This window comes from Vanacampus margaritifer, chromosome 14, assembly GCF_051991255.1.
Source record: "Vanacampus margaritifer isolate UIUO_Vmar chromosome 14, RoL_Vmar_1.0, whole genome shotgun sequence".
Classification (NCBI taxonomy): domain Eukaryota; kingdom Metazoa; phylum Chordata; class Actinopteri; order Syngnathiformes; family Syngnathidae; genus Vanacampus; species Vanacampus margaritifer.
Window position 1 is genome coordinate 10,104,079 of NC_135445.1, and position 13,853 is coordinate 10,117,931.

Sequence of the window (13,853 nt, forward strand, 5' to 3'; positions counted from 1 at the left end):
TGAAATAGGTTTAAAAGTTTTTTTGGGCGAACAAATACAGGTTTGTCCTGCTTGACTTGCCGTACTGTGATTGTGCCAGGGACAGTCTAAACGTCGAATATATGCAAACAAAACGTTGAATAATGTCCGAAAACTGCGTCAAATGGTCATCAAACTTTTTGTTGACATCTCTACTTATGTGCACATCAATTTCTGAAAGTAGAACGATCGCCCCATTATGGCTAAATTGCTTTCTTTTGATTGATTACAGTTTTCTGACATACTGTAATACTTTGGTGATGTAAGCTTTTTTTGTTTTTGTTTTTTTGGGTGTGTTTTAGACTGTCCCATGCGTCAGTCTGTGGCAGGTCCCTCAACTCTCGGTATTTACAAATACATTATTTTATAGACACGTTGAAAAATGTGCGGGACTCTTGCAACATTGACATTTTCATTGCAGTTAGCTACTATCATAAAATAAAATGTAATTTTTTTTTTTTTTTTTTTTTTTTTTTTACAGATCCGTGCCTCAAGTGGTGTGGCACAAGCAACTTGCTGGGCGGGCACCGTGGGAACGGGTCTGTACTTCCTGTTTAATTTTGCAAAATCCTGCTAACCACTCGATATGTCTCTGGTCTATTTCTTATATGTGAACATCGCTGCCATAAAAAGCAAAACAACAAATCCAGCGAAGGCCTTGGACTTTTTTTTCCACCGAATTATATGTTTGACTATTTCCTGAAGTATGGAACAGATTGGCAAATCTATAATATATAGTGTATAAACATTTGCTAGTTCAAGAGCCAACTGTGTGCTCTCATTTAATGAGACTCAAATGTAGTTTTTGGAATTTAGCACACAAACAAACAAAGCATATTTTTTTCAAGTCAATCAAGCAATGCCAATAAAAATAGATTCAAATGAGTTCTTACGGTTATCTTGGGGTCTCCTTGACTTCATTCCGTTTGGACTCCTCAAGTGGTCTAAGGCCAGCCAAAACGGGGTCAACCTGGGTTTGAAGGAGCTGGCATTCCTCCTGAGGCCTGATCATGATGGATGCTTGCGGTTTTTCGTCCTCGGCGTGGCCACACCCTTCTCCGTTGGCTCCTCACTCACCTCCGGGGCCTCTTGGCACCGACCCTGCGTCCCACCTTATCCTGACCAGATGTGTTCGCTGAACTCTGTCAAGAATAATAAAACACTGGTTACAAAGGGCACGCGAGCGAGCGGTGTGGAATCGTGAAGTGGGCACCGATCCTGTAGGCGTGAAAGAAAAACACTTACGTTGAAGCCAATTTTGTCATACTGATTAATTTATTATTATTTGTTTGGGTGGTTATTTTTAGCGCAGTGCACATGACAGTTGAAGCTGAACATGACAAATCAAAGTATCCAACAATCCGCAGTCAAAAGTGAAATTAATGTTGACAATAGCTGCCGTATAAACGTTCACTTCTGCTGGGCTTTTAACACGATTTGGGCGTTTGGGCCTCATTTATGTTCTAATTTATCCCAACTGGGTTTTGTGATTGATTACTTTCACGGTAAATTTGTTCAAGCAGGCTGCTATGGACTTTCCTTGTGCATCCTTCCTTTACACTACAAAATTGGAAGCGTAATGTTATGGACAATGTATGTATCTATGAAAATGTATTTTCACAGTCTTTTCTCGTTTGCGAAGGTAGAATGCTGATTTGGTTTATCGTCAGGGTTTGTTCAAGGTTGCAACGTTCGCTAAACGTTGGCCTACTGTTTTAATGTTTTTTTCTGGTCACACGGAATTTTTTAAAGAACATTCCGAGCTTTTTAGATGGATTCTGGAAATCTATGTGTCAACTCACAGGAAGCCAGTAGAGACTTTAGGACTGGTGTGCTGTGGTGCAATTTTCGTTTACCAGAAAGAACTGGAGCAGCAGCGTTCTGGGCCATTAGCGCCTGTCAGATAGATTTTTTTGTTCAGATCTGTAAAAAACAAAAACATAACAAACTGTAAGTGAAGTTATGAACCATTTTTCTGTCTTGCTTGGACATCAGATATCTGATTTTAACAGAGGTGGCAAATAAATCCTGCCACAGTTTGGCTTTAACCCCTAATTAGCTAGTTAGCTCCCTAGCAGGTAAAAGGAACACCATGGGAGCTAGCTAGCTAGCACCTGGGGCTAAAGCCAAACTGTGGCAGGGTTTCTACTTTCTAGACCAGGATTTGCCACCTCTGGATTTTAGACATGGTCTTCGTGCTTAGTCATGTAACATAATTAACATTGCAGGGACTCAACAGTGACTCCTGTTGTACACCGATTTCTGACAATATTCTCAATTTGGCTCCATCGTTTGCCTTTGCGTTTTTTTTTTTGGTTTTTCCATTCACCCCTCCAATGTTACACTCAGCCAATCAGCCACGCCCACACCATTAGCCACTTTGCTCACCTGGGGACACAGGAGTTTCAGATCAGCATTCAGACAGGATTTCAGCCTCTCTTGCGGACTCACTCTTTGCCAGATTCTTTTCATCATCTTCTTTGCATTGGCGTCATGTTGTTAAATGTCTGCCCCTGATTATGAGCTTTTCCTGGGCCCTTCCCACTTTGTTTGCCTGTCCCCGTGGCTGTTTGGAATTATTTTGCAACAGTTAGTTTCCCTTTTGCGGTACTACTAGTGGATCGTGGACATTACAAGTCTGTGGTCTGGAAGCTATTTTACGTCTATCAAAACATCAAGTTTGACATCAAAGATGAAGCAAAGTTTGAGTTTGGTCCCAAACTGGGATGTCCGTGAAAGCTCTGACTAGCGGTGGCCGGGTTCAAAATTGGTGATGACAAGAAATTGTGGCAAAGAAGCCCAAACTGCATTGATAGCGAGAGCGATGATTTCCTTCACAAATACCCCCACTCATCTTTAACGCTTTCTCCCGGCTCCCCATGGCCTTGGCCCCTGCAGGCAACACACATTGTCTACCTCACACACACACATCATGGTTAGGCCTCCAATTAAATCAAAAGTGGTTTGTTTTTATTGGTCTTTTGCGCTGACAAGTGGGCTATCATTCTGACGGCTTTACCTGTCAGCGAGCAGCTGAAAATCCTCTGTTGACAATGCCCAATGCTTCCAATTAGAGGAGAATCACACTCCCGGTGCGCTCGCCATCCTTCCACAAGCCCTACCCCCTCCTCCTCTCCTCCCTGGGCCACCCCCTCCCCTCCCTTTTTTCCTCTTCCTCTCTCCCCTACACCTCCTTTCGTCTCCCTCTCCAGGAGAAGGGGCTCTGTCTCTGCCGCAAATTACCGACACAAAACGAAGGTGGTGGCGGCACTGCCGGTCCAGGGCCCCCGTCAGCATTAATGAGCCGATGAAGGTTTATTTGGTCGGCATGCATGTGCTAAATTCTTTCTTGTGTGACAGCTGACTGGGAAATGTGACTGTTAACCTTATAAAAGATTCAGTGGGTTCTCATTATTTTCTGTCAACTCCACTACCTGATGGCGTTCAGGTGCGCCATTTGCATCCCTGACTGGTTCAGGTCTACATCACCACATCCACACTGAACACTCCCCCCCCCCCCCCCCCCCCTCTATACTCACTCTTGTTTATTTGTTTGTTAAGGGGAGTCATCTTCTACACAAACGCACCCTCAAAAAGACACGAGTTACTTGATGTTCCTAAACCGTAGAAATGCCAAAGTTTATTCAAAGACGACAAACAATATTACAAACCCTATCTGGATGCTGTTTTGACAGGAACAAGGGAATAAAACAGAGCACATCTCACTTGTTTCCCACAAAAAGCAGCAAGCTGAAGGGGCCCAGTAGGCCTTATTAGAAAATCTTATGGGCACGTTTCCAATGTGAGAAACAAAACAAAGTGCTGATACGCGAACCGACAGTCCGGTTATGGAGCAAATCCACCTGCTGCCCCAATCTTACGTTTGCTTCCAAAATGGTAAATAATAATATTGGCTGTTAATACTTAGATAATTAAACCGCTATTATAGCCAGAAGAGAAACAATCCCATCTGAAGTTAAACGAGTGCCAACGGTATTATTGCGAAAAATGCAATGCCAAAAAGTTGCAATTGTTCTTTATTTATTTATTTATTTTTAAAGATATCCCCCCATGAAAAGTGCATCAATTCTGAAGAGTCACTAAACAGTCGTTAATAATTTACTAGCATTTGCTGGCTGGCTTTATTTTGTTATTTGATTCCATGCATTAAACAATAACTTTTTAGCAATCAAACCAGATTATTTGTTAGATATTATAAATAAATAAATAAGATTGTCAAGTAACTCAGGCAAACATGTTTGATTTTTTTTTATATTGCAAAATAAATCAAATAAACTATTTGGATTTAGTGAAAATGGCTACAAACAATTTTCAGTTTACTTTAACTCTTAATAATGTATTTTGATTATGCTCTAAACAAATGATGACTTTAGTCTAAGACTATAATGAAAGTTTCACACTCCAGACTTTTACAAAAGGCAAGTTCGTATAGTTTAACCTATAATTTATTTACAACTCCATGAGAACGGACATGAACGGTTTAGAAGACAAAAAAAAAAAAAAAGTCCGCAATGAAGAAACACTGTTTTGTTTTTTTTCCACGAGAAAAGAAGCAGCCAAGGCAGGGTATGTGCTGCCTGATATCAGCCTGGTCCCCGCCTCACTTGTGACAGCTTGCAACCGTGATGGGACCCCATGGGAGCCGGGAGCGGATTCACTAACCTGCCGGTGTCTGGGACCGACGCGCGCCTCCAATCTGGTGGTCACATGGTGCGTGTATGCGTGTGCGTGTGTGTGTTAGATTATTAGGGGCTGTCGAGGCCGTCGCGGGGCAAACTGTGCAGTTAAAAGTGCGCACAATGGTTTTGCATGCCTGTTAAGGTGAAAAGAGCACACAATGGCAACTCGCTTGCCTCGGTGCGTATTGTTGACAATTACCAGGGACTATTAGATTGTTATTGTGTTTTTAACGGATCGAAAAAAAAAAGTTTTTGTTTTGGTCGTTTAGAATTTATTCAACAAAATTCAAAATGCAAGAGTGTTTTGAATTATTTAATAATGTATCGAGACAAGAAGGCATCGAGAAAACAATCCCCACTCAACATGAATAAATAAAAATAAAAAACGAATTTATTTTTGACTTGTGTAAGCTTCGCTTATTATTTTTTTTTTTTTATCAAATCTGTTTCGCCATATAGTTTAAAAATATAAAGCCAAAGCGTGGAGGAAGCAAAAACAATCCAGTCAAAGGAGGAAAAGCAGTTCCTCGTATAATAACCCCATTAGAAGCCTCATCAATGATGTAATGAAAGCAAACAGTGTGAAAATTGCCTGTAAACACTTGGATCCGAGTCTCCTGATGAATCCACTGTCTCTTTTATCAAAGTGAGGATGAGCCCGGTAGGGGACGTCAGAAGGAGGGGCTGATGGGGGGAATGGGGGTGGGAGGGCGTGTGGGGAGGTCCACCGTCAGCCAATCAAGGCGTGTCACAGGGGACTCACGTGGACGAGCCGCTCTTAAAACCTATAGCTCCTGACTTTTCCTCAAGTTCCATTTTTACCACTTCCTCCCTTCTCGCCTTAGTTGGGACTATTTAACCCACTTTACTGCAATTGCGCGCGCGTCCCCATGCACGTTTCAGGTTGCAGTTCTCCACTCCACCTGCTCGGCGTGGTAAAAGAATGAGAAGAGTTGTCTCACGCGCTGACCCGGCGATCCATCTGGTGCCTGTCCATGGTGCTGAAACGGCTTCGAGAGGCTTTTTCCGGCTCCAGGCGTGAAATTGTCCGGGTGGTGCGCGATCGAAGAGGACACCCCAACTGGATGGACGACGCCAGGGACTACTTTTAGGATATCATTATTATTATTATACGAAAAACTCTTTCTGGACCACACTTGAAGACGTATAAACTTGTCTCAAACGCCAAATGGTAGTTTGAGGAGCACCCCTGTCCCCCCCCCCCGCCCCCGGTCAAGACAATGGAGGCGTCCGCCAACGGCTCCAGTTTCGGCATCGACTCGCTGCTCTCCCATCGGCCCGGAAGTCCTCTCTCCAAGGGGGACAGCCTGGCGGGGGAGTGCCGCTCGCCGCTGGAGTTCAGCCCGAGATCCGACGCGGAAAGCGGCTGCTCGTCGCCGCCCTCGCCCGTCAGGAGGGAGTGCGCGGACGAAGTGGCTCAGAGGCCGGCGCACGGCGTCGGCCTGCCGCCTCACCTGCAGCACGGACCCGTTATCTCGGCGGGGGCCCAGCAGAGGACCATGACCTCGTCCTTCCTCATCAGGGACATTCTGGCGGACTGTAAGCCGCTGGCCGCATGCGCGCCTTACTCCAGTAATGGACAACCCACGCAGGAGGCCGGCAGACTGGCCGCCAAGATCGCGGACGACTTTATGGAGAAAATTCACAGTAACTCGTCGTCGGACAGCGAATATAAAGGTGAGGATACACACGTGCGCAATAGGAACGCAGGCTGGGATTTGAGAGAGAAAATAGAAGATCATTTGTTTACATGTTCTGCCTTTAATTTAGAAAATCTACACACATGTGATTAAAATAAAGAAATAAAATCCAGTTTAGTTTGGAATTTGGACAAAATAAAACACTACAATTGCATAATCTGTTTTTGCTTAACTATAGGGATATGCAATTAATAAGACAATATTTTAGGCGAACGTGTTACAAATAATAATAATAATAATAATAGTAATACATTTTATTTGTATAGCGCTTTTCAGAAGACTCAAAGATATTTTCAAAATAAAACTGCTAAATACTATACCGAGAAAAATGTTTACAACAACAACAAAAAACATGTGCTCGGTGTCAAATTTTTATTCATGAAAAGGGTGCTATTATCCTCAATTTGATTTTGCACTTCGAGGGCGTGAATAAGGTTACACTTTAATTGAAAATACGCCGTGTCCCAAATAAATTATCACATATATATATATATATATATATATATTTCAAATCAAACATCTTTATTTTGTCAAAGCGAGATGTTGCTGAACTTTAAGAGAACTCGAGATTTGTTTGTGTGCAATTTATAGTAACAAAAAAAGATATATGTTATTGCTCCTATTTAGAGTTCCCCTGAATTTCAAACATGACATATGTTTATAGAAAGCAGCTGTTGATGGTGCAAAAGGGGTGGGTTTTTTTTGGGGTGGGGGGGGGGGTGGGGGTAGAATATCCAGATAAAAGTCATGAAAGCTCTATCTGTTTCCAATCATGTCAGCCATAACAGACATGTCACCAAGCGCTGACACTTCAATGAAGCGGCTCGTGGAATGAAGTCCACTGCTGCAGGCTAGCACAATTAGAAACACACACACGCGCATACACACACACACACACGCACACACACACAGTGATGCAGTAAATTCCAAAATGGGAACATTGCACTTTTGTAAAAATAATAAAAATAAATTCTGTATAGATTGCATTATATGGAATTGCGTCATCACCTACATTCACTCTCACATCTTGAGTGTGTTCTGTTCGCGTGCTGATTGATGGAAAAAGCCGCGGGGCCACCAGCGAGCCTCTCCACGCGAGCTTTTTGATTCCTCCTCCTACAATATATCAACGAATTTGATGCAATTTGTCCGCGCCACTAATCACATTTGCTGGCACTCAAGGCCGAGCGGCTCTTGATTTCCACTCACTCGTGTGAAGTTCTCGCGGACGCGCGTCCTTTCCCTGGTGGCTCAATTAGGCGGATTATTGTGCGGCTGCTTGCTCGAGACGACTTCCAAAAAGATTTCCCTCTCGTCTTCTTTTTTTTTCTTTCTTTTTGTGCGTTCAAATCAAAGTGCTCGCCCTGACATGACTCCACGCAACGAGGGGGAAGAAAAAAAGACATTCGCAGCATTTCAATACATTATATAAGATGTTTGCTCAATAGTACAAAAATAATAGCCCTAATATTTATTTTTGCAAAAATAAATGACACGTTTGCCATGGAGATGACATTTTGATTTCGTGACATAAATGCTCCCTCGCACGAGAATTTCTGCTAAAAATATTACACGCGGCGAATTTATAAGCACATCCAAAGGATTTAACATCATATTTACAAGACAGATAATTCAAGATCACGCTACCGAACCATGCAAAAACGATGTGTGCTGTAATATCAATATGTATAAGGGAAAATAAATATAACTAAACATGTTAAATCTACAGAATTTTACTCAGTACTCTAATTATTATTATCATTATTATTAATAATGATAATAATAATTTGGAAGGGGAAAAAAAACACCGATCGACTCTCACTCTAAATCCACAAGCTTTTCTGACATCCTTTTTTTTTCTGGCAATAACGCCGCATTTTGATTTTTTTGTGTTCCCTAATTAGTGAAAGAGGAGGGCGACAGGGAGATCTCCAGCAGCAGAGACAGCCCCCAGGTGCGGCTCAAGAAGCCCCGAAAGGCCCGGACGGCCTTCACGGACCACCAACTGGCTCAACTGGAGCGCAGCTTCGAACGCCAAAAGTACTTGAGCGTCCAGGACCGAATGGAGCTGGCCGCCTCGCTCAACCTCACCGACACGCAGGTCAAGACCTGGTACCAGAACCGGAGGTATGAAAGTTTTATTTCTCAAGTATGGGGAACGGGTGGGCTGGATAAAACTGAGAAAAAAAAATGTTGGGTGAGCTAAGCTTTGCTATGTAGAACCCCCAACCTTATATAGTAACAACTTAGTTGCTTTATTGCACTTGCTAATGGCATATTATATATAGATTTTACAACTGAAATTATACTTTTTTAGCCCCCCCCCAAAAAAGTTGTGTTCCCTTCTATGTTTTGTTAATTTACAGTAAATGCCACATTATAATAGATGTTTTAATAAATGGACATCAAATGCGAAAATGTTTTTCTATAGTGTTAACTTAAGCATGAATTCATGCAGCTTCGACTCTCGGACATCTAAATGTCATAAATAAATACAAAAACAACACTTTGGCCCGTGAATAATGCATGCTTGCATGTGTGTGTATTAATAATTCAAAGAAACCACTATATCTCCTCAATTATCTTTAATATGAATTATTCACCTGGCGTGGAGTGCACGCCGACGTGTTTGGGTGTGAATACAAGAGGCAGCTTGAGACTATTAGAGACAGACGGACAAATAAATAAATAAATAAATGACCGGCCTTTTAATTGGTCAGTTAGAAAACAATGTGCTAACTCTTAATTGGCGTCTTTAATTGAAGGACCAAATGGAAGCGGCAGACGGCGGTGGGACTCGAACTCTTGGCCGAGGCTGGAAACTATTCGGCCCTGCAGCGGATGTTCCCGTCGCCCTACTTCTACCCGCAGAGCCTGGTGTCCAACCTGGACCCGGGGGCGGCGCTTTACCTGTACAGGGGCCCCTCGGCGCCCCCGCCCAGCCTGCAGAGGCCCCTGGTACCCCGCATCTTATTGCACGGCCTGCAAGGAGGCAGCGAGCCCCCGCCGCCTCTGCCCCCCATGTCCGGTGTGCTCTCCCGGCCGGCCCAGCAGCGGTGAGCCGGACTTCCGGATTGAAACCGTCAAGCAAAATAAAGACGCAGCAAGTAAAAATAAATAAAAGCGAACTATAGGGACTTTTATGGTGCGAATCAGAGACATGAACACCGAGGAGGGAAATTTTCACTCTCTCCTTTTTTGGGGAAGGAGCTTGGGGTGCTTATTTATGGCTTATTTATATTTATGTATAAATCAAAGGCTCTAAGTTATGTATTTATTTAAATTCATTCTGTATTTTCAAATATTTTCGCACCGTTTCCGGTTCTTTCATTCTATTAAATGCCACCTCTATTATTATTGTTGCTTTTTTTTTTTTAAATTTTTTTTTTCCTTCGACGACCCTGAGTGAATCCCTTTTAATTTGAATGTAGGATCCAGTACATTTGTTTTCTTGTAAATTATTAATTTGACTTGACACCAATCATGTTAAAATGTCAAAAACTTGTAAATAAGAATATTTTACTTTGCATTGGACAGAGACTTCTTATTGTTATTCCTTTTTTTTTTTTTATTCATACAGTGTCTTTTTACACACGGTGATGCAGTTGATCATACAGATTAACCAATCCAAATATAATTTCCAGGTGTGAAATGATGGAAATCAATATTTCCTTTTTTTTTTTTTTTTAAGTAAAATGCCAATTTACAATTTTTGCCTATATTACGCCAGTTCCTCTTATTATTTCTTCATGACCACCAAATGATGGTAGCGGGTGCACCTGCTGGCCCAAACAGCCTGTTGATTGCTTTAGATGTTGAACAGACCTTGTGATATATTTTTTTTTATGTTAGTTCATATGAAGCCGTAATAACTTTCTCCTCTCTTTTGGTGAAGAACAAAAGACATGTAACATTGCAGATGCAAGCTTGTGGAGTGGTACTCGTTTCTCTTCAGTTCCTCGAGTTCCTTTTTGGTGAAATTGACAGCAAGTGGTATAAGATGGGCGATGTGGTGTAAAAAAAAATACTTTTATAAATGTGGAAATAAAAGTCTTTGCTTTAATCGTGTGACATATAATTATTTAAAACATTTTTCTAAACTTGTGTGGAACACGCTCGGGGACCAACATAACAAATCCTTATTGCATGCGTGTATCACGATATTTTTCATAATAATTATTTATTTAGTCTCAGAAGTTTGCAGCTCTGATTTTCTTTAAATTGCAATTATAGAATGAACTATAGGCTACCATTTAATGATCATAAACGCATTTCAACTCACCTTGCAGGACATTTTGCTACAGATAATTAAATAACTCGACATGACAGACTATAAAGAACACTCTGATTATAAATATACAATCGCGACATTAAATTTAGAAGATTCTTGGGCTTGATTATCAAGAGTTCTGATCCATTTTTTAATCAGGCGGTACACATGTCAGCGTCAGTGAGCAAAGGTTCAGCTTTAATTAAACCTTGAAGGAAGCATTTCCGATGACGTATTGAGGGAATTTGAGTCAAAAACACTTTTTGCCTCGTTTAATTTGACATATTATTTAACCTTCGCTTGAGTGCGTTCAAGAAAACTAAAAAGGGCAATATCGTTGTGTCACGTCCATGCACACTTAAAACTGCTCGGTCAAAAAGATGGGCAAAAATTGGAACGCACGTGCATGGGTCAATTCGACCAACCCAATTTATTTTTATTTTTAAACAAAACAACCTAATATTTATTTATTTATTTATTCTAGATAAGCGGTTAAGAAAATAGATAGATTTATTTATCTATTTATTTAAATAAAAACATTAATTAAATGTATTTTTATTTTAATACAAAACAACCAAAAGTTTAATTTTGACCCCAAAAAAAAAACTAAACTAAAACAAAAAAACAAAACAAAAACCAAAGCAAACAAACACTATATGTCAATAGCCTATATATATTTGGAATTTGGGAGTTCAGCTGTATAGTGAAACATAAAATAAAAATTATTATTTAAAATTATAATTAAAAATTTACGCATGCACTTAAAACTTATATATATATTTTATTTTTATTTTTATTATTATTATCATTTTTCAATTAAAATGTTTTGTCTGTTCTAATTTTCTCAGACATTACATTTTATAAATAGCACGATCTGAAAAACTGTTCATTCGTCACTGCACGGCATCTTATTTTTTTTTTGTATCAGGACCAGATGAGTTTAAGATGCCGCAAAGCATTGAGAGGTGGCCGGTTCACCTCCACTTCTCTAAATTAACAGCAGCACCACCACTTGGTTTTCCATAAACAATGCACGAGATGAAATATTAATGCCATGTGCGCAATTGTTTAAGTGTCCTAAATGATCCCATTTGGAAATTGATTGTTTCCATCCTCCCCTTCCTGGAGGCTGCTGGATGCTCGCTCCTGTTCCAAGCCCGGCCCAACAGCTGCTGAGCGGCCTTGGGAGCTGACTGCAGGCCGGGGATCAGCGTGCAGGGGACAGCTGGTCAGCGGGACCACTGCCTCCATCTCCCCCACCTCCTTCCTCCTCCAGCCTGATCCTATATATACACCCCCCCCTCCCCTTACAAGTCTGCGTGCACTTTTTTGGAGGTCAAATCAGTTCAGATGCTGACGAGCGAGCCTCGCCGTGTAGGATGTTAACGATTAGAACAAAAGACTTTAATAGGTTTTAATTGAAAGTCGATAATGGCTTTGATAGGCAGCTCCCCCTGCTGTCGTCCGCGCACGGCACCTGTTATGCGGGGGCCTTCCACTTTAAGACTCGCCACCGTGAAATATCAGACTGACGGCCTGATAACTGGCGCGTTTATGAAGCGGAAAATTGCATTAAAAATACAGTGACGGCTTGGCCTGCGTGGACTGAGTGAGCAGGAGGGGGAATGAAACACCTCCCAACTTGCCAAAAGATCATTACAGTCCCATCACAGCGATCCGTGTCTGATTCACATAACGACCAATAAAAGGTTATTCTTGAAAGTCTACAGCTGATTATATTAGGGAAGCCCCGCATGTCTTGTTGGGTGACTTTATGATTTTTTTCCTTCTTTTCTTTGCATGTGAAAGGCTGGTGCTAAATCCCCCGGCTCTTCCCACGGATTGTCCCCGGCTCAGGGTTAATGAAGTGCGGATGGAGCTCGTTGAGCTCGCGACATGAGGGAAGAAAGAAAGAAAGAAAGAAAGAATGAAAGAGCCAAAGGATCAGTGACTTTTCTTAATCCCGAGGATTCTTAATCATAACGATAAAAAGCGTTCAAGAAATAAAATCTGATGTTAACATGTTACATTAGCACAAATATATATATATATATATATATATATAAATAAAAAAGGAGATGTCACTGTCGGTAAATGGTTAAACACATTTTGTGCAAATTACCAATAGTAGGCCGTAATTTGCACAAAAATGTACTTAGGATGGATTATAATCAATTTCTAAGAACACATTTGGTGTACCTGCATTATGCATTGAGTACCAATAAACATTTTTTGAAATTATATATTCGTTTAACAATATGAGTTAAAAGTGTTCATGTTTACAGTAAAACTGCACATGTTGCATAGGACACAATGAAAACGTTGCAGTATCAATTTTGAGTGATGTCATTGAAAATGTACACATATTGGGACTAAATGTGTTCTTATTTTGCACAATATATTGTGTATCAGTAAACCAACCTAATTTTGTGGCCATGCAGTGTATATAAATGCACTTTTATTATAGCCTATATGTCCTGGTCAGATTGAGTCAGCGTAGCCTTACTATTTATATGCACTTGACCTATAGGATGATAGGTGATAACCTGAACAATTTCCTAAAATAAATGAATGCACAAATAAATAAATAAATAAATAATTTGTGTTACTATTGAGCAATTTTCACAATTCAATCTCAGTAAGCAAATTCAGAGGCACTAAACGTAAGACTCCAGTTCAAGTTACTTAAAATGAAAATTAACCAAATGTCAAATCTTGTTATACATAAACTGAAATGTTTAGCACTAATGGCAAAACTTTTGTCATCATGAACTTAGCCAAATGTAGGCTATTTGAAATATCTTCAAGAAAGATCCACCTTCACGTTGATTTTGAAGGCAGAAGTGCCAAAGAGGAGAGCTAGCGACTCAGTCGAGATCTTCACCAAGATGAAAAAGATGATGAAGCAGAAGCAAGTGGAAATGATGCGAGAGCCAGAGAAGCCCATCCTTGCCTGGAGGTACATCGGGCCGTGAGGTGCAAGGCGAGACTTGCAGACTGCAGGCGAGATAACCCCACTAATCATTTGCCCAATATGACGGGCTACAACTACAACTTAGGTCAGGGGCGCAGGGATTGACATCCCAATCTGGGCAAATAATGAAAGCTTTCCTCTCGGATCAAACGGAGAGTTGGGGATGGAGC

The 13,853-nt window shown here is 41.1% G+C and overlaps 1 protein-coding gene across 1 annotated transcript; it reads left to right on the forward strand.

The window, feature by feature from the left end:
* The first annotated feature begins 5,544 nt into the window (after positions 1-5,544).
* Positions 5,545-10,502, forward strand: barhl1b (BarH-like homeobox 1b). The gene is made up of 3 exons (XM_077585322.1): positions 5,545-6,416; positions 8,344-8,566; positions 9,205-10,502. The coding sequence occupies exons 1-3, from the start codon at positions 5,960-5,962 to the stop codon at positions 9,497-9,499; spliced, it is 975 nt and encodes a 324-aa protein (XP_077441448.1). The 5' UTR covers positions 5,545-5,959; the 3' UTR covers positions 9,500-10,502.
* Positions 10,503-13,853: the final 3,351 nt, after the last annotated feature.

Bases quoted from the DNA above. Each gene is read 5' to 3' on its own strand.
- barhl1b (XM_077585322.1), top strand. From the start codon at position 5,960: ATGGAGGCGTCCGCCAACGGCTCCAGTTTCGGCATCGACTCGCTGCTC. The intron at 6,417-8,343 runs GTGAGGATACAC...TTCCCTAATTAG, and splicing joins GTCGGACAGCGAATATAAAG to TGAAAGAGGAGGGCGACAGG. The intron at 8,567-9,204 runs GTATGAAAGTTT...CTTTAATTGAAG, and splicing joins ACCTGGTACCAGAACCGGAG to GACCAAATGGAAGCGGCAGA.